The sequence below is a fragment of the Petromyzon marinus genome, chromosome 61 (genome assembly GCF_048934315.1).
Source record: "Petromyzon marinus isolate PM22_M1 ecotype Great Lakes invasive population chromosome 61, UKy_Petmar_22M1.pri1.0, whole genome shotgun sequence".
NCBI lineage: Eukaryota > Metazoa > Chordata > Hyperoartia > Petromyzontiformes > Petromyzontidae > Petromyzon > Petromyzon marinus.
The window spans coordinates 1,683,627-1,704,203 of NC_133727.1; the positions used below are offsets into that span (position 1 = coordinate 1,683,627).

Consider the following 20,577-nt stretch of genomic DNA (forward strand, 5'->3'; position numbering starts at 1 on the left):
TAGGTAGACTCAGCCTTAAATGAGTGCCCGCTTCCATGCGTATACAGCATCATCACTGCGAAGACGAGGGTGGCCGGGGGTGCATAGTGCTGCCCACGCCCAGAATCTTTATTTCAGAATATTCATTGAGGCTGGAGGAATCTGATGGGCTACGGAGATCCTTTCCGCAGGTGACCAGTATGTGTGCCGTGCCGGCCTTAATAGGTGCTCACCAACAGCACTTGCCTGTTAAAACTCTATACGGGGTGGGGGGGGATGTTTGTATTTACATGCACACACACACGTCTGTATGTGTGTGTGTACACCTCGCTCTAGGTAAGGTGTTTAATATTCCTTAGACGCAACATAAGCAGTGCTCTAGACTGCGTTACCTAGCAACGAGGTGCGCCCGCCTTCGAAGAGGGGTGGTGCGTTCCCGAATTTCCGAATTAATCAGAAAGTATGACGCCGTGGGAAGTGACGTAACCACCAAGGGAAGTGTCGCCATCACGCGGGTGACGTCACGGGAAGTGTCGCCATCACGCGGATGACGACATGGGAAGTGCCGCCATCGCGCGGGTGACATCACAGGAATAGCAGCCATCACGTGGGTGACATCACGGGAATAGCAGCCATCGCGTGGGTGACGTCACGGGAAGTGCCACCATCGCGCGGGTGACATCACGGGAAGTGTCGCCATCGCGCGGGTAACGTCACGGGAAGTGCCGCCATCACGTGGGTGACATCACGGGAAGTGTCACCATCACGCGGGTGACATCACGGGAAGTGCCACCATCGCGTGGGTGACATCACGGGAAGTGTCGCCATCACGCGGGTGATGTCACGGGAAGTGCCGCCATCGCGCGGGTAACGTCACCGGAAGTGCCGCCATCACGCGGGTGACATCACGGGAAGTGTCGCCATCACGCGGGTGACATCACGGGAAGTGTCGCCATCACGCGGGTGACATCACGGGAAGTGTCACCATCACGCGGGTGACATCACGGGAAGTGCCGCCATCACGCGGGTGACATCACGGGAAGTGCGGCCATCGCGTTGGTGACATCACGGGAAGTGCCGCCATCACGCGGGTGACATCACGGGAAGTGTCGCCATCGCGCGGGTGACGTCACGGGAAGTGTCGCCATCGCGCGGGTGACGTCACGGGAAGTGCCGCCATCGTGCGGATGAAATTGCGGGAAGTGTCGCCATCACGCGGGTGACATCACGGGAAGTGCCGCCATCACGTTGGTGACATCACGGGAAGTGTCGCCATCGCGCGGGTGACGTCACGGGAAGTGCCGCCATCGCGCGGGTGACATCACGGGAAGTGTCGCCATCGCGCGGGTGACATCACGGGAAGTGCCGCCATCCTCGGGAGCGGCGTCACTTCCCGTTGTTTTTCCCCGCCGGCAGGCGCGGCCGCGCGACACGCCGTTTTCCCGTCGACGTCGCTCGCGCGTCGGTTATACAAAGAGTTCAAACGTTCGGCGTTCGTGCTCGCACATTAATCTCGACGGTTATTATCTTTCCTGTTATTAAACTGATGGCATCGAGTGCACAAAGCGAGGAGCGTGTAATATTGAATTAAAATGTACAAATACGAAAACAGTTTAACACTGTAGGCTTTCGCGACCAATATTATTCATAATAAAGTGTTTTCGGGTGAGATCGCGTTATCTATGAATGTGTCGCAACCCTCCACCACCCGACACGGCCAATCAGTAAACAATGTGTCACTATTCTGGCAAATTGCCCGATGATGCTGAATGTAATTACCAGCGAAACGTCGTACTACTCAAATTGTGAATATTGTGGATCCACTCTTCAACACAGCGGTGGGCTAAAGTAGTGAACTATTTTTGTCTTTTGTCAACGTGACACTTTTTGCTTACTGATTGGCCGTGTCGGGTGGTGGAGGGTTGCGACACATTTGTAAATAACGCGATCTCACCCAAAACACTTTATTATGACAAATACGACAACAATTCGTATTTGTAACTCATCGCGAGCGGCTGTGGCGAGGTTTCCCCAAACTCCGGGTCCGTCCGCCGCACCCACCACCGCCTTCACCAGTTTACTCCTCCCCATGCAAAACGAACTCGTTGCACGCCGCACGCGCCCGATGATTGTCAAACACGTCCCACGTGACGCGATGAGCAGTCAGCGCTGCCTGAGTCGCGTTCGCTCGCACGGTCGGCGATCAGCAGTGCTCCAGGAGTGACTGATGGCCGTGACGTCACAGCGCAGTGACGTCACAGCGCAGTGACGTCACCATCCCAGTGGCAATTTTTTTGTACTAATGTCTTCTTCATTGCTGAGTGGCGGACAGCAAGGGCGTTCTAGCGAGGTTATCGCGCGCGGTGGTGAGTGGTGGCGAGCACTCCGTGGTGGTGGTGGTGGTGGTGGGCGGTGGTGCGTAAGCCCTCAGTGCTGGTGGTAGCTGTAGACCTTACAGCAGTGGTTGCCCGTGTCGGCCACCACGAGCCTCGTGCCCTCAGGGCTGAGCGCCAGGCCCTGGGGGCAGCTGAGGGGGTGCACAGAGGGGGCCAGCACCCCCTTGAAGGCCCCCACGCAGTTAAACACCTGGGGAGGAAGCGGGGGCGGGGGTGGGGGGGTCAAGGAGGAATCGAATTTGGGATCAAGGAGAGGGGATCGGGGGGTGGAGGGGGGTGAAGTTGGGCTCAATGTGAATCGGGAAGGATCCAGGTAATGTCAGGAGGGATTCGTGTGGAATCGGTTTGTGATGAAGGTGGGGATCGAGGGGGCTCATGATGGAAGTCAACGTGAGAGCATGGGAGGGGGGGGGGGTCAATGTGGGATCAAGTTATAGTGCCAGGAGCGATCGGAGTGGTTATCAAGATGGGGTCAAGTTGGGGGGGGGGATCAGGGGGTCAGGGGGTCAGGGGTCACCTGTATGCGGGCGTTGCCCCAATCGGCCACGAGGATGTTGTCTGCCGGGTCGACGGCCACGCCCGTGGGCCCGTGCAGCTGCCCCTCCGCGCTCCCGAAGCCCCCAAACTGGAACAGAAACTCCCCCCCAGAGAACACCTGGGGGAGGGGGGTCAAAAGGTCACGGTGTGGGTGCTGGGTAGGGGAGGAGATCGTGGATGTTTGACAGGTCGGTGGGATACTGGATCTGGTGTGCAGGGTACTGAAAAAACATAAGGGGGGTGGGGGGGGGGGAGGAGGGCGGGAGGGGCTTGGGGAGGACACGGGGTCACGGGTTCGTGGGGGTCATGGGTCACGACCTTCACGGAATGGTCGAGGAAGTCTGAAACGATGACGTCACCCTTGCTGTTGAGCGCCACGTAGTTCGGCCCTGGGGGCGGGGGGGGGTAGACATTGGCACAGACACGTGGACAAAAGGTCCCCAGTGTAGCCCACGCAGCCTGTTGGGGCAAGTGCTGTGAGTAGCGTGGAGCAGGAACTATGAAGGCCGGCACGGCGGGGTGGGTGGCCAGCACCACGCCCGGCCGCCTTTGTCTCCCCAGTGCTGCTGTGAGTCTATGGGTCTCTGTGCGAGTCAATGGGTCTCTGTGCGAGTCTATGGGTCTCTGTGCGAGTCTATGGGTCTCTGTGTGAGTCTATGGGTCTGTGTGTGAGTCTATGGGTCTCTGTGTGAGTCTATGGGTCTCTGTGACAGTCTATGGGTCTCTGTGTGAGTCTATGGGTCTCTGTGTGAGTCTACGGGTCTCTGTGCGAGTCTATGGGTCTCTGTGTGAGTCTATGGGTCTCTGTGTGAGTCTATGGGCCTCTGTGTGAGTCTATGGGTCTCTGTGTGAGTCTATGGGTCTCTGTGTGAGTCTATGGGTCTCTGTGCGAGTCTATGGGTCTCTGTGTGAGTCTATGGGTCTCTGTGTGAGTCTATGGGTCTCTGTGACAGTCTATGGGTCTCTGTGTGAGTCTATGGGTCTCTGTGTGAGTCTACGGGTCTCTGTGCGAGTCTATGGGTCTCTGTGTGAGTCTATGGGTCTCTGTGTGAGTCTATGGGCCTCTGTGTGAGTCTATGGGTCTCTGTGTGAGTCTATGGGTCTCTGTGTGAGTCTATGGGTCTCTGTGCGAGTCTATGGGTCTCTGTGTGAGTCTATGGGTCTCTGTGTGAGTCTATGGGTCTCTGAGTGAGTCTATGGGTCTCTGTGTGAGTCTATGGGTCTCTGTGAGTCTATGGGTCTCTGTGTGAGTCTACGGGTCTCTGTGTGAGTCTACGGGTCTCTGTGTGAGTCTATGGGTCTCTGTGTGAGTCTATGGGTCTCTGTGTGAGTCTACGGGTCTCTGTGTGAGTCTATGGGTCTCTGTGCGAGTCTATGGGTCTCTGTGCGAGTCTATGGGTCTCTGTGTGAGTCTATGGGTCTCTGTGTGAGTCTATGGGTCTCTGTGTGAGTCTATGGGTCTCTATGTGAGTCTATGGGTCTCTGTGTGAGTCTATGGGTCTCTGTGTGAGTCTATGGGTCTCTGTGTGAGTCTATGGGTCTCTATGTGAATCTATGGGTCTCTGTGTGAGTCTATGGGTCTCTGTGTGAGTCTATGGGTCTCTGAGTGAGTCTATGGGTCTCTGTGTGAGTGTATGGGTCTCTGTGTAAGTCTATGGGTCTCTGTGTGAGTCTATGGGCTCTGTGTGAGTCTACGGGTCTCTGTGTGAGTCTACGGGTCTCTGTGTGAGTCTATGGGTCTCTGTGTGAGTCTATGGGTCTCTGTGTGAGTCTACGGGTCTCTGTGTGAGTCTATGGGTCTCTGTGCGAGTCTATGGGTCTCTGTGCGAGTCTATGGGTCTCTGTGCGAGTCTATGGGTCTCTGTGTGAGTCTATGGGTCTCTGTGTGAGTCTATGGGTCTCTGTGTGAGTCTATGGGTCTCTATGTGAGTCTATGGGTCTCTGTGTGAGTCTATGGGTCTCTGTGTGAGTCTATGGGTCTCTGTGTGAGTCTATGGGTCTCTATGTGAGTCTATGGGTCTCTGTGTGAGTCTATGGGTCTCTGTGTGAGTCTATGGGTCTCTGAGTGAGTCTATGGGTCTCTGTGTGAGTGTATGGGTCTCTGTGTAAGTCTATGGGTCTCTGTGTGAGTCTATGGGTCTCTGTGTGAGTATATGGGTCTCTGTGCGAGTATATGGGTCTCTGTGTGAGTCTATGGGTCTCTGTGTGAGTCTATGGGTCTCTGTGCGAGTCTATGGGTCTCTGTGTGAGTCTATGGGTCTCTGTGCGAGTCTATGGGTCTCTGTGTGAGTCTATGGGTCTCTGTGCGAGTCTATGGGTCTCTGTGTGAGTCTATGGGTTTCTGTGTGAGTCTATGGGTCTCTGTGTGAGTCTATGGGTCTCTGTGTGAGTCTATGGGTCTCTGTACGAGTCTATGGGTCTCTGTGTGAGTCTATGGGTCTCTGTGTGAGTCTATGGGTCTCTGTGTGAGTCTATGGGTCTCTGTGTGAGTCTATGGGTCTCTGTGTGAGTCTATCTTTGTTGCTCCGGGATGTCGTTGCATGTGTGCGGCAAACCGGTTTTAACCGTTGTTTTTAATTCGCGGCTGATGCTGCGGTGAACCAATCATGCACCGATTGTAAAATTTCCAACGGTGCAAGAGGCCCCTTTTGAACAACGACCCCCTGGGGACCCCCATCCCGACCCCCTCTCCGCGACCCCTGCTGACCCCGGAGGCGGCCCAGGTCGGCGGCGCGACCCCCGAACTTGGCGTGGACCCTCCCGGCGGCCGTCAGTGCCACCACGGCGCAGGCTTTGTTGTCGGCCACCAGGGCCAGGCCCGAGTCGGTGGTGCACACTCCGCGGGGGGCCTGCAGCAGGCCCACGCCGAGCTGCGACTACGGGGGGGGGCAAGGAGGGGTAGGAGGGGTAGGGGGGAGGGTGCACATGGGGGGAGGAGGGGGGTCCATCCGGGGGTGGGGGGAGTATGGAGGGGTCAAGGGGGTACATGGGGTACACTCGTGGGGGGCAGGTAAAGTTCATAGAGGAGGAAACGAGGCATGGGGATTCGCAATACCTCGGGGGGACACGGGGGGGGGGGGACACGGGGGGACACGGAGGGGGACACGGGGGTCACGGGGCCACAACGAGGGAACAAGGGGGGGGGGTGTGACACGCGGGGGATGAGATGTCCCTACGTGAGCGTGGCGTGCGGGGGGCGTGGGTGGGGGGGGGGGCCCGCTGGACCTACCCGGTGACGTCCGTCGGGTGCGTAGACGTTGAGGGACCTCGTCTCTGGGTCGGTGACGAGGAGGTCGCCGTTGGCTCGCACCGCCACCCCCGAGGGGTGAACCATCTGGCCCGGGTCGCGGCCCCGGACCCCGAACTGGGTGAGGAACTCGCCGGTGCTGAGGAAGACCTTGTGTGTGGGGGGCAGTGGGGGGCAGTGGGGAGGAGTGGGGGAGAGAGAAGGTGGGGGGGGGAGAGTGGTGGGCAAGAGGGTGGGGGGAGTGGGGGAGAGAGAGAGGGTGGGGAGAGAGGGTGGGGAGAGAGGGTGAGGAGACGGTGAAAGACGGAGGTGTGAAGGGGATCCCCGGAGCAAGGGGACCCTGGCGAAGGGGACCCGCTGGATTCCTGTAGAGGGGACCCCCTGGAGAGGGGACCCCTGGAGAGGGGACCCCCTGTAGAGGAGACCCCCTGTAGAGGGGACCCCCTGGAGAGGGGACCCCCAAGGAGGACGACCCCCGAATGTGGAACCCGCTTGGAGAGTGGAGGCCCGGGTGAAGGGGACCCCAGTCGAGGGGACCTGGGAAAGGGGACCCGGTTGAAGGGGACCCTCCTCCCCCCGCACCTGCACGGCGTGCTTGCCGCTGTCGGCCGTGACGATCCGGCCGGATGGTGTCAGAGCGACCCCCTGCAAGTTCATGAACTCTCCCATGCCTCGACCCTGGCTGCCTGGGGGGTCACACGCGGGGCGGGGGGGGGGTCAGTGTTAGGTTAACACCTCGCCACGATTCTGTGTATCTGTGTGTCTGTGATTCTGTGTGTCTGTGATTCTGTGTGTCTGTGTGTCTGTGATTCTGTGTATCTGTGATTCTGTGTGTCTGTGATTCTGTGTATCTGTGATTCTGTGTGTGATTGTGTGTGTCTGTGATTCTGTGTGTCTGATTCTGTGCGTCTGTGTGTCTGTGATTCTGTGTGTCTGTGATTCTGTGTGCCTGATTCTGTGTGTCTTTGTGTCTGTGATTCTGTGTGTCTGTGATTCTGTGTGTCTGTGATTCTGTGTGTCTGTGTGTCTGTGATTCTGTGTGTCTGTGATTCTGTGTGTCTGATTCTGTGTGTCTGTGTGTCTGTGATTCTGTGTGTCTGTGATTCTGTGTGTCTGATTCTGTGTGTCTGTGTGTCTGTGATTCTGTGTGTCTGTGATTCTGTGTGTCTGATTCTGTGTGTGATTCTGTGTGTCTGTGATTCTGTGTGTCTGTGATTCTGTGTGTCTGTGTGTCTGTGATTCTGTGTGTCTGTGTGTCTGTGATTCTGTGTGTCTGTGTGTCTGTGATTCTGTGTGTCTGTGATTCTGTGTGTCTGTGATTCTGTGTGTCTGTGATTCTGTGTGTCTGTGATTCTGTGTGTCTGTGATTCTGTGTGTCTGTGATTCTGTGTGTCTGTGATTCTGTGTGTCTGTGTGTCTGTGTGTCTGTGATTCTGTGTGTCTGTGATTCTGTGTGTCTGTGATTCTGTGTGTATAATTCTGTGATTCTGTGTGTCTGTGATTCTGTGTGTCTGTGATTTTGTGTGTCTGATTTTGTGTGTCTGTGTGTCTGTGATTCTGTGTGTCTGTGATTCTGTGATTCTGTGTGTCTGTGTGTCTGTGATTCTGTGTTTCTGTGATTTTGTGTGTTTGTGATTCTGTGTGTTTGTGATTATGTGTGTTTGTGATTCTGTGTGTCTGTGATTCTGTGTGTCTGTGATTCTGTGATTGTGTGTGTCTGTGTGTTTGTGATTCTGTGTGTCTCTGTGTGTGTCTGTGATTCTGTGTGTCTGTGATTCTGTGTGTCTGTGTGTTTGTGATTCTGTGTGTCTGATTCTGTGTGTATGTGTGTCTATAATTCCGTGTCTATGTGTGTCTATGATTCTGTATGTGTGTCTATGATTGTGTGTATGTGATTCTGTGTGTCTGTGTGTCTGTGATTCTGTGTGTCCGTGATTCTGTGTGTGTCTACGATTGTGTGTGTGTGTGTGTGTCTATGATTCTATTTCAATGTGTGGATAGGCCATGGTGATGATGATGACACTGAGAGACCGAGACAGACAGAGAGAGAAAACAACACGCGGATTAGAGAACACACGCAGGGTAGAGACATCATCATCATCACTGATCTTCATCCAGCAGTGGATAGACCACCACGGCAGTGGTGATGACTAGAAGCTAGTGTGGCTCGTGCAGGGCGCGTCACGGCCAGCACGGAGCGAGAGCCGACGGAGAGACAAGTCGTCAGCCGTGGTGAGATGTTGACTACCTCGCCTGGTACACAGGAGGTCGTGGGTTCAATCCCGACCCTGGCGCCTGCTGCTGCTGTATATTTGGAGCTGGGTAGTGGGCGGGGCTAGCCGAGCAGTGGGCGGAGCTAGTCGAGAAGAATGAGGGGCCTGCCACGTAGTGGGCGGGGCTAGCCAAGTAGTGGGCGGGGTTACCTGGGTGGCGGGTGGAGGGAGGGATTGAAAGCTGAACGACCCAGATGTGTGGGTGTTCATGTGGAGCCTCATAATGTTGGGAGCTTTAACTTCTTTACATGTCCCCGTGTCCCAGTATCTCCACACACCCCCGTGTCTCCACATCCCCGTGTCCCCGTGTCTCCACACCCCCGTGTCCCCGTGTCTCCACATCCCCGTGTCCCAGTGTCTCCACACACCCCCGTGTCTCCACATCCCCGTGTCCCCGTGTCCCCGTGTCTCCACACCCCCGTGTCCCCGTGTCTCCACACCCCCGTGTCCCCGTGTCTCCACACCCCCGTGTCCCCGTGTCTCCACACCCCCGTGTCCCCGTGTCTCCACACCCCCGCGTGTCCCCCACCCACTCACCAAACTGGAAGAGGAGTCCATCCTCATCTGCCTCCTCCTCCTCCTCGTCCCGCTGCTGGTGCTGGTGGTGCTGGTGGTGCTGGTGGTGCTGGTGTTGCTGGTGGTGCTGCTGGTGTTGGTGGTGGTGCTGCTGGTGGTGGTGGTCGTCTCGATCACTCCTCGCCCCCGCGTGCTGAGTCGTCCCCGCGACCCGGACTCGGCCCGCTGGGGTCGCGGCCCTCGGCCGAGGGGACTTGGGCCCCAGGGTGCACGGAGAGGGGTCCCGAGCCCCGCTCCTGGGGAGGCTGCGGGCCCCCCTCGGTGACGCGGTGGCCTTGGGGGTCGAGTGGGACGGGGAGGGCCCCGGCCTTCCTCGGGGAGGGGCTCCGATGCGGGGGGTCCCCTCTGGGGGCGCTGAGAATTCGAGAACAAACGAAGTTGGGGACGGGTCCGCCGGAGGTGGCGACCGCCACCGGAGCACGCGAGACACGACACGGGTCGGGCCGGCGTGACCGGCACTCCCCCCACCCCCACCCCCTTAGCCGCGTGATCCCCAGGTTACCCCACCCTTGACCCCCCCCCCCACTAGGACCCCCGTCACCTCTGGGGGTCTTCACGGGGAGCCCCGGCGGCCCCCTCCTCGCGGGACGGCCCCTCTCCTCCTCCGAGTGGGGCCCAAACGTGGCGATCGCTTCGAGGAGGGGGCCCAAGTCCAGGTGGCTCCAGTCCAGGGTCTCGGCGTGGAGCCGGGACCCCTGGGACCCCTGGGGCCCTTGGGGCCCCCGGGACCCCGCTGGGGGGGTCTCTGGCTCCGCGGGGATCCCGGCTCTGTGGCGAGGGGCAGGAACGGAGCTCACTTGCAGGGACTCCAGGGCGAGGGACAGACGCGACATCTCCTCCTGCAGGGCCTGCGTGGGGAGGGGGGTACGGGGGGGGCACGGGGGGCGGGGTTCCCATGTATTTGGGTCGAGGTGTTATTCCGCACTCCCCATGTTGTCAGTGCGTAGCATCACTGTTGGGTCAACAGGGGGCGGAAGAGTGACGGCGCCGATGTTCAAGGACTATGGCCAAAGGGGGCCAAAGGGGGTCTCTGGGATAACGGATCCTGGAACACAATCCCCAAACCCCGGGAGGGGGGATTATGTGATGACGTCACCCTTCCAGGACCTGATGGAAGGTTCTGGAAAGAAGGCGTGGCCGGGGCGGAGCAAGCCCCGGACCTGTATATAAGCCGGACCTCTGAACGATAGAGGCAGTCCACCTCCAAAGCTGAAGGCCGAAGATCTGGGCTGACGATAGGACCCCTGACCCCAAGCTGGAGACTGAAGACCTGGGCTGAGGATAGGACCCTGGACCCCAAGCTGAAGGCTGAAGACCTGGGCTGAGGATAGGACCCCAGACCCCAGACCCCAAGCTGAAGACCTGGGCTGAGGATAGGACCCTGGACCCCAAGCTGAAGACTAAAGACCTGGGCTGACGATAGGACCCCTGCACCCCAAGCTCCACCATCCTTCTAAGGGCTGGAGCTCGGTGAGGCCAGCGGCCAGGACCCGAAGACCCTGGCACGGTCGGGTCAGCGGAGCCTCCCCTAGGGCCCCTAGCCGGAGGATGGGGAATTATCGGGGTCCCAGTGGTAGGCCCGTGCAGCCTGGAGGCCGTACCTCCCCAGGTATCGGCTGAAGGGGCCACTACCCCTTTGTGTTAGGGACCCTGTAATTAGTCGAGAGCTAAATAAATATCGTGGTGTCTCGCCTGGTTCCTGACCCACTACATTTGCAAGGGCATCGCCGTGCCGAGATGTTAACTCCCTCGCCTGGGATGCAGGAGGTCGTGGGTTCGATCCCGATTCTGACGCCTGATGGTAGTGATGATGATGATGATGACGATGTGATGATGATGATGGTGATGATGATGGTAACGATTATAGTGATGGCTATGATGATGATGGTGATGCATGTGTGATGACTGTGATGTGTTATGACTGTGATGATCATTAATTGATGATGATGGTGAAGATGTGATTATGATGATGGTGGTGATGATGATAATAATGACGATGTGATTATGATGATGACGACGAAGATGATGATGGCGATGATGGCGATGGTAATGATGAAAGTAATGACGATGATGATGATGGTGATGATGATGGTGATGATGGTGATGATGATAATGATGGCTATGATGATGACGACGACGATTATGATGATGATGGTGATGATGATGGTGATGATGGTAATGATGATGGTAATGATGATGACTACGACGATGATGATGATGATGATGGTGGTGATGATAGTGATGGCTATGATGATGACGACGATGTTCGCGATGTCCGCCGGCCGCTGACCCGCTGGACCCGGGCGTGCTCCTCCTCGACCCTCTCCCCGAGCTCTCCCCACCGCTGCGCCACCGCTCCGAGCGCCCGCTCCTTGCTCGCTGCGAGCGAGGAGCGGGCGCTGTCCCGAGCTTCCTCCGCTCGCCGAGTCGCCAGCGCCGCCGCTCGCACCCCCTCCTGGAGCTCTGAGAATCTGGGGGGAGGAAGGGGGGCAGCGGGGGGCAGCGGGGGAGGGGTGGGGGTTGGGGAGATGAAAAAGGAGAGGCGAGAGACGGGGAGTGGTTGCGGAGGAGGAGGAGGAGGGGATGGGGAGAGAGGGAACATTAAGGGGCAGCGAGGGGGGGAGGGGCAGCGAGGAGAGGGGCAGCGCGGTGGGGGGGGGGGGCATTGTAGTGGCCGCGTTATCTACGAAGTGTCTGCATTGTAGTGGCCGCGTTATCTTTGACCTTCGCTCGCTCGCTCGAGCAAGGGTGAACACGCTGGGCCTGGTGGTTGTGGTTTGGCGGTTGTGGTTTGGTGGGTCCCAAGGGACCTGGACCCAAGGCACCAAAGGGACCTGGGACCCAAGGGACCTGGGACCCAAGGGACCTGGGACCCAAGGGAGCCTGGGACCCAAGGGAGCCTGGGACCCAAGGGAGCCTGGGACCCAAGGGACCTTTTCATTTTTCATTTCATTTATTTGTAATAACCCTGTGAGCCATTCGGCTCTTGATTCGGGTGCAACCGCAACAAACAATAAAATTACAACAAGATGCATTTAAAATTTACTTTACGCAAATTGAAGACATCCCCTACGAAAACAAGAAAATCTTCCAGAAAAAGCACCATTTGTTTATGCTGCGTACTAAACTGTGCAAACAATCCCATTTTGATATTAGATAACAATAACAATCATAATACAATTTAGATTAAAATTTAAGTCTAACTCTATACTACATAAGAAAAAATCGTGCTAAACTAAACCTTTCTAGAAATTGCTAAAATAATGCTATTAAAACAATGTAACAGTGATCATAAGAAATGTGATTAAAAGTTAACAATAGCGACATACATAACATATATTACTAAACCTGGCAACCTTCGCTAGCTGCATGAGTCAATCCATATTAGCAGGACTAACAATATTAGTAGCAGCACACTATGATCTAAATTCATGATAATTTCTCGCCTTGGTCATCTATAGATATGTATTTGATTTCAGGCCACTGGATAGCAGTGGCAGCTAGGGGTGTTGTACGACTCCTCTAGAGCAGTTTTGAGTGATGGTCTTGTAGGTAGTGATCCAAGCTGGAGTTTATTGGCGATAGCATTCCAGACCCTGGGGGCATCAATAGCAAAGGCCCTTCCTCCAGTATTTGTACGGCAATAGGGAATGTGAAGCTGGTAAATGATTGAAGACCTGAGGTCAAATTTGTTCTTTGAAACAGAGAGGAGATCCAGCAGGTAATCTGCGAATATTTTTGTAAGTACATCGTGAATAAATAAGATCTGATGCACAAGCCGTCGAACATTAAGAGATGTTAAGTTTGACCCAATGTAGAGATCAAAGTGGTGAGTCCTATATGGGCAGTTCAATGCAAATCTTAATGCCGAGTGATAAATTGAGCCAAGCTTCTTCAGAACAGTACTCGGGGCTGATGTATACACGATGTCACAGTAATCAAGTAGAGGCAGTATGGTAGCTTTTATCAATTCCAAACGGAACATTGGGGGGAAGCAATGTTGGTGTCGATACAGAAAACCAATTTTTATTTTTGTCTTTCTACCAATATAATCAATGCGTTCTTGAAAATTAAATTTTTAATCAAGGATGACCCCAATATACTTATAGATCTTGACTAGCTCTATTTCATCATTAGTTTTTGTATATAAATGGGGAAAAATAACGTCCCGCTTTAGTCCTGGTGAGAAGCATAGCATCTTGGTTTTGGAGGTATTCAGGACTATATTCAGGACTAGTTTAAGAGCAACTAGCTGATGTTGAAGTTTGTCGAAATCATCCTGGAGCCTAGCAATCACGTAATCCGGAGAGCGGCCAGCAGTCATCAGTATCGTGTCATCTGTAAACAGATTTACCCTGGAATTATTCAGATCAGTGCCCAAGTCATTGACATGAAGAGAGAACAAGATGGGGCCGAGGATGGAACCCTGTGGGAACCCCTTCTGTTATCTTAACACTGTTTGACCTCCAGCCATCTGTGAAGGCAGTTTGGGTGCGAGAAGAGAGGTACATTTTAAACCATTCCACTGCGTGTTTGGAGAAACGGAGGCAACTTAGTTTACTAAGCAGGGTGTTGTGGTCCACTGTATCAAAAGCTTTGAACAATTCAAGAAATAGACAGGCACAGTACTGTTTATTATCAAGGATACTATAAATGTGATTCAGAGAGTCTAATGCAGCAGTCGCGGTGCGGTATTTTTTTCGGAACAAGGAAGCCTGGGACCCAAGGGACCTGGGACCCAAGGGACCTGGGAATAAGGGACCTGGGACTCAGGGGACCTGGGATCCAAGGGACCTGGGAACAAGGGACCTGGGACTCAGGGGACCTGGGACTCAGGGGACCTGGGTGCCGAGGGACCTGGGTCTCGCGGAACCTGTGACCACACTCACCGGGAGTTGATTCTCTCCAGGTGTGCGCTGAGGACCACCGCCTCATCCTCGATGTCCTCCTCGTGCCCAGGGGTCCCCCAGATCCCCTCAGGGGCCCCGCCCCACGGGTCCCCCTCCCAGGGGGGTCCTGCTGAGGGGTCTTCAAAGTGCCGCTCCATGCGGGCCAGGGGTGGGGGAGTCGGCGCTGAGGATGAATGAAGACGAGAATGAACGAACGACTTGATGAACGAGTGAATTCATTACCTGAATTAGCAACTTAATGAGTTAATGAATGGGTGAATGAATGAGCAGCATGACGAATGAATGAGGGAGTGAATTAAAAAAACTGAATGAATTAGCAACTTAATGAGTGAATGAATGGGTGAATGAATGAGCAGCATGACGGGTGAATGAGGGAGTGAATGAATGAAACACTGAGTGAATTAGCAACTTAATGAGTGAATGAATGGGTGAATGAATCAGCAGCATGACGAATGAATGAGGGAGTGAATGAATGAAACACTGAGTGAATTAGCAACTTAATGAGTGAATGAATGGGTGAATGAATTAGCAACATGAAGAATGAATGAGGGAGTGAATGAATGAAACACTGAGTGAATTAGCAACTTAATGAGTGAATGAATGGGTGAATGAATGAGCAACTTGACGAATGAGGGGAGGGTCCCAGGCTCCCTGTGAATGAATGAGCAACTCGAATGAATGAGGGAGTGAATTAATTAAACAATGAATGAGTACATTAATGTGTGAATTAACAACTTAACGAGTGAATGGGTGAATGAATGAGCAATTTGACGAATGAATGAGGGAGTGAATGAAACAATGAATGAGTAAACTAATGTGTGAATTAACAACTTAACGAGTGAATGTGTGAATGAATGAGCAACTTGGCGAATGAATGAGGGAGTGAATGAATGAAACAATGAACAATTCAGTAAATAAAGGAATTAATATCTGAATGCGCGTGCGAGTGAATGAATGGAAGTCCGAGCGAATTAATTTTAGACCGAGAAGAGCATTCACGCGTGGATGAATTCACGAGAAAATGAACGAGGGGAATTGAATGAACGCAGTGCAACGCTAACCCCTGCAAAGGCAAAGACTCCCCGTATAGCTTTAGCGCAAGGTTGGGGCAAGTGCTGTTAGCGAGCAGCACCGCACACGAGGGGGTGGGTGGCCAGCACCGCGCACGGCCGCCTTTGTCTCCCCTAGTGGCGATGTTTACCACACACCGCTACACCAGGTACTCATTTGAGGCTGAGTCGACCTGGGGGAGGCCAGACAGAACCTCTTCAAATAATCGCCATTGGTTATTGGTCGCGAGCGGGAATCAAACTCGGGTCGCCGGGTTCGTAGCGCAGGGCTCTGACCACTCCACTACCGCTCCCCGCACACGTGGACACACGTGGACACACACGTGGACACACGTGGACACACGTTGACACATGTGGACACACGTGGACACACGTGGACACACACGTGGACACACACGTGGATACACACGTGGACACACGTGGACACACGTTGACACACGTGGACACACGTGGACACACACGTGGACACACGTGGACACACGTGGACACACGTTGACACACGTGGACACACACGTGGACACACACGTGGACACACGTGGACACACACGTGGACACACACGTGGACACACACAGATTCACACCCACTGTCTGACGCACACTGATGGACACACGTGGACACACGTTGACACACAGATTCACACCCACTGACTGACGCACAAAGACAAAGATCCCCCGTGCAGTCTTAACAGACTGCTGGGGCAAGTGCTGTTAGCGAACACCTATAAAAGCCGGCACGGCACATACACACGCAAACACACTCACTGACACACACGCACACTCATTGGGGTTTTTGTTTGTTGTGGTTGCACCCGATTCAAGAGCCGAATAGCTCACAGGGCTATACCAAAATAAGGAAACTGAAACTGAAACACTCATACACACTCATTCACACACACACTCATTCACACACACACACTCATTGACACAACACACTCATTGACACACACAACAACAACAACAACCGCCATTCGCCACTAAGTGGCGGTGACGTCACCACGACGCTTGTGCCAGGCCATGTGCACCCTGAGGCCACGTGAAGTGTCGAACGGCCGCTGGCAGGAGGTCACAGGGCAGACCCAGGTGCCACGGGTCGACTGACTGAGATGACTGGCTGATGCACCACCTGTGCCCCCTACTGTGTCAACCTGCTGTGCTTTAGCCACCCGGCGCTCCGCTCGTTGTTGTGAGCGTCGCTCCTCCGCCCTCCGTCGTTGTTGGAGGGCGACTACCTCCAACTGCCCAGTAGCATCCTTCATGAGCCTCCTCCACAGAGGCCGATCTTGAACACCGCTGATACCAGTCATCGGCAAGTCCACTCAGCTCCACGTCCTCCTGTACCACATCACTCCATCTCTTCTCTAGCCCGTGCCGCGCCCGTTTACCCCCCTCGATCCGGCCGAACAAAAGCTGTTTAGGCATGCGGTGGCTGGGCATGCGGGCTACATGACCCAGCCAACGCAGCCTTGCCTGCCGGAGGAGCTCACCGATGACACAAACACACACACATTGACACACACACACTCATTCACACACACACACACTGATTAACACACACACATTCATTGGCACACACACCCATTGACACGCAACACATTCATTCACACACACACACTGATTAACACACATTCATTGACACACATACACTCATTGACACACACCCACACACTCATTGACACACACACTCATTGACACACACACACTCATTGACCCACACACGCATTTACACACACACCCTTTGACACACTCAATGACATACGCACACTCATTGACACACAGCTATTGACAGACACACACTTATTGACGCACACACACTCATTCACACACACACACTTATTCACACACACGCTGATGAACACCCGCACACACACTCATTGACATACGCACACACACTCGCACTCCCACACCACTCGTACTCACAAACTCGCTTCGCCAGCTCGTCAACCAAAACAAACATCACCCCCCATCGCCACCACCAGCAGCACCACCACCAGCACCACCACCAGCACTACCAGCACCAGCACCACCACCAGCACCACCACCACCAGCACCACCAGCACCAGCACCACCAGCACCACCAGCACCACCACCACCAGCACCACCACCAGCACCACCACCACCAGCACTACCTCCACTCCTCCTCACCCCACCACTCACCTGGACAATCCAGACACTGATGATGATGCTGCTGCTGATGATGCTGTTGCTGATGCTGCTGCTGCTTTTACAGTGCAGTGCGTGACCTCACCTGGGTTTCCTGATTTACCTTGAGCCGCCACACCTGTGCGGACAGGTGAGGGCGAGGGGGGAGGGGCTGGGGGGGGGGGTAATCAACGCGACTGCTCCTCCTCCATCGATGGAGGACAAGTTGCAGGTACAGTGCCTTGATTGCGCCTGGGTCTCTATGAGACTCTATAAGTCTCTGTGTAGCTTTGATTCTTCACGTACCTCTGAGTTTCTATAGATCTCTGTTTATCTCTGAGTCTCTGTGTATCTCTGAGTCTCCACGTATCTCTATGCGTGTCTATGGGTCTCGGTATCTTTATGTGTCTCTGTATCTTTATGAGTCTCTGTGTACCTCTGAGTCTTCACGTATCTCTATGAGTGTCTATGGGTCTCCGTATCTCTATGAGTCTCTGTGTATCTCTGAGTCTACACGTATCTCTATGCGTGTCTATGGGTCTCCATGTATATCTGTGGATCTCTATGAGTCTCTGTGTACCTCTGAGTCTCCACGTATCGCTATGAGTGTCTATGGGTCTCTGTATCTCTATGAGTCTCTGTGTATCTCTGAGTCTACACGTATCTCTATGCGTGTCTATGGGTCTCCATGTATCTCTGTGGATCTCTATGAGTCTCTGTGTACCTCTGAGTCTCCACGTATCGCTATGAGTGTCTATGGGTCTCTGTATCTCTATGAGTCTCTGTGTATCTCTGAGTCTCCACGTATCGCTATGAGTGTCTATGTGTCTCTGTATCTCTATGAGTCTCTGTGTACCTCTGAGTCTCCACGTATCGCTATGAGTGTCTATGGGTCTCCGTATCTCTATGAGTCTCTGTGTATCTCTGAGTTTACACGTATCTCTATGCGTGTCTATGGGTCTCCATGTATCTCTGTGGATCTCTATGAGTATCTGTGTATGTCTGAGTCTCCACGCCACCATGGCGTCAGGGTCGGGATCGAACCCACGCCCTCCTGTAGACCAGGCGAGGTAGTTAACATTTCACCACGGAGAGAGAGAGACACGCAAACTCCAAATAGACAGCAGGCGTCAGGGTCGGTATCGAACCCACGACCTCCTGTATACCAGGCGAGGTAGTTAACATTTCACCACGGAGAGAGAGACACGCAAACTCCAAATATACAGCAGGCGTCAGGGTCGGTATCGAACCCACGACCTCCTGTAAACCAGGCGAGGTAGTTAACGTCTCACCACGGAGAGAGAGAGAGACATGCAAACTCCAAATATACAGCAGGCTTCAGGGTCGGTATCGAACCCACGACCTCCTGTATACCTGGCGAGGGAGTTAACATCTCCTAAACACCGTGACATCATTGAGTGTCTTGCAGGCGGGTAAATAATAATAATTATTATTATTCGCGTGCAACGTGAATATCGTCGCCTGTAGAAACATGCGTTTAGATGCATTTGCCTGCGACACATCTCCACGTGGTTCAATTCAATTTGGGATTTACCACAGAGCCCTCTCCAGGGCGCTTGGGACCCCGAGCCGACGGTTGAGGGCTTGGGGATGGAGCTGCTGATGTTGCTGCTGGGGTAGCAAAGGCGGAATAAGTTGTTGGTGGTGGTGGTGGTGGAGCGTGACGTGCTGAGTCAGGACGGGGGGAGGGTGGGGGGGGTTCTGACGGGTGCGTCGCGAGCGAGTTGGCGGTGGGGTTAGGGGGACACGCGCGTCAAGTGGTGGCGGCACCCAGGGCCGTATCAAGGCGCTCACGGCGTGGTGGGGGGGGGGGGGGGGCTTTAGTTGCTGTAGCCCGGGTACGACGTCTCGCCAAGTAATCGCGACCGGCTTCATCAATCAGGCGGACAGCAGCCAGGTTGGTGTGGAGGCATTGACACGCTAAGGAGCCGTCCATGAATGACGTCACGCATCTAGGGGGGGGGGGGGGGGGGGCGGGGGGGTCAGACATTTGTGACGATGTGTGACGAGGTGGTGGTGGGGGGGGGGGGGGGGTGAGAAATGTGACGTCACATCAAAATGCGCACCTTTAAATAAATATAGAATTAGAAATAGGTTTTACCCTTTTAACTGGCACAAAAACTGACACCTTTATTCAAGGCATCATGTTTGCAATAACCACAACACAAGCAGTCAAAATGCAAACAAAAAAGACAACTCTGATAATAATATGGCACTGTTCTTGAATTTAATTGGTCCACACCCGAGACGGCTTTTCTTAGAGCCTAGTTAGAATTGTTCTAACAACACTAATTATAACAACACTAATTGTTATAACAACACTAATTGTTCTAACAACACTAATTGTTCTAGCAACACTAATTGTTTATAACAACACTAATTGTTCTAACAACACTAATTGTTCTAACAACACTAATTGTTATAACAACACTAATTGTTATAACAACACTAATTGTTCTAACAACACTAATTGTTCCAACAACACTAATTGTTCCAACAACACTAATTGTTATAACAACACTAATTGTTATAACAACGCTCCTACAACATCAGAGTGCAGCGCCACATTAAATACGCACTACTACGATGACAATAGTTTACAGCGACTTGAAGCATGTTTTATTTTCAAAATGGAAATATGGTTTTGGGGGGGGGGGCAGAGCTTTGTGACGTCATTTTCGAGGGGGGCTCTGACTTTTTGTGACGCCGTGTGACGGGGGTGGGGGGTCAAAAATCGTTACAAAATCGCGTGACGTCATTTATGGACGGCCCCATATCTCTCACAATACAATGGCCACCTCGGTGCCGTCGTTGTGGAGGGAGCTCTCCGATCTCCCATTGACATGCACATTTATCACATTAACATAACTAATAATAATAACACATTTCATTGTGAGCGCTTTTCCGAATGCTCAAAGACACTTTACGTAAATCATGCAAGCAGCAAAAACAACATGAAATGGTTAAACAAAAAACACTAAAAACACATCAAACTCGGCTAAGCATTAAAAGCAATTTTTTAAAAGGTGAGTTTTAGTCAACGATTTGAACGCTGGAAGGTCGGTGCAGTCACGGATTTGTTTTGGGAGAGAGTTCCAAAGTGAGGGGAGGCAGCTATAGAGAAGGCTCTGTCGCCCCAGGTTCTGACGCTTTGGTCCTGAGAGGTGGAGTCAGGAGGTTGGCGTCAGATGGGCGAAGGCTACGGGGGATGGGTTGTGGCGGTGGAGCAGGTCAGTGAGGTAGGAAGGGCCTGGTTATGAAGGGCTTTACGTGTGAGGAGGAGGAGGATTTTGAATTAAATTCGTTGTGGGACCGGGAGCCAATGGAGGTTCTGGAGGACAGGGGTAAATGTGGTCACCGGTGCGGGTGTGAGTGAGCAGACGTAGCAGCAGAGTTCTCCGGATGTACCGGAGTTTATTTAATGTTTTG

General features: G+C 53.8%; 1 protein-coding gene across 2 annotated transcripts; it reads right to left on the reverse strand.

Annotated features, from left to right (window-relative positions):
• Positions 1 to 1,492: 1,492 nt before the first annotated feature.
• Positions 1,493 to 18,284, reverse strand: LOC116955780 (uncharacterized). Of its 2 annotated transcripts, XM_076053438.1 has the most exons (11): positions 17,143 to 18,284; positions 13,898 to 14,081; positions 11,299 to 11,479; positions 9,550 to 9,856; positions 8,970 to 9,362; positions 6,742 to 6,845; positions 6,142 to 6,309; positions 5,620 to 5,788; positions 3,231 to 3,301; positions 2,893 to 3,030; positions 1,493 to 2,565 (listed from the first exon to the last, which is right to left on the reverse strand). In XM_076053438.1, exons 2-11 carry the CDS (start codon positions 14,053 to 14,055, stop codon positions 2,407 to 2,409), a joined length of 1,848 nt encoding a protein of 615 aa, XP_075909553.1. In that variant the 5' UTR covers positions 14,056 to 14,081; positions 17,143 to 18,284; the 3' UTR covers positions 1,493 to 2,406. The 2 variants fall into 2 exon arrangements, with proteins under 2 accessions (XP_075909553.1, XP_075909554.1); XM_076053439.1 differs by lacking the exon at positions 17,143 to 18,284 and having other exon boundaries at positions 13,898 to 15,333.
• Between the last annotated feature and the right edge of the window lie 2,293 nt (positions 18,285 to 20,577).

What these genes read in the sequence shown, in the direction of transcription:
- LOC116955780 (XM_076053438.1), bottom strand. Translation starts at nt 14,055, where the DNA reads ATGGAGCGGCACTTTGAAGACCCCTCAGCAGGACCCCCCTGGGAGGGG. An exon ending in CTGGAGAGAATCAACTCCCG is followed by an intron (nt 11,480 to 13,897) that starts GTGAGTGTGGTC and finishes TCCTCCCCCCAG; the next exon opens with ATTCTCAGAGCTCCAGGAGG. An exon ending in GGGGCAACGCCCGCATACAG is followed by an intron (nt 2,566 to 2,892) that starts GTGACCCCTGAC and finishes CTTCCTCCCCAG; the next exon opens with GTGTTTAACTGCGTGGGGGC.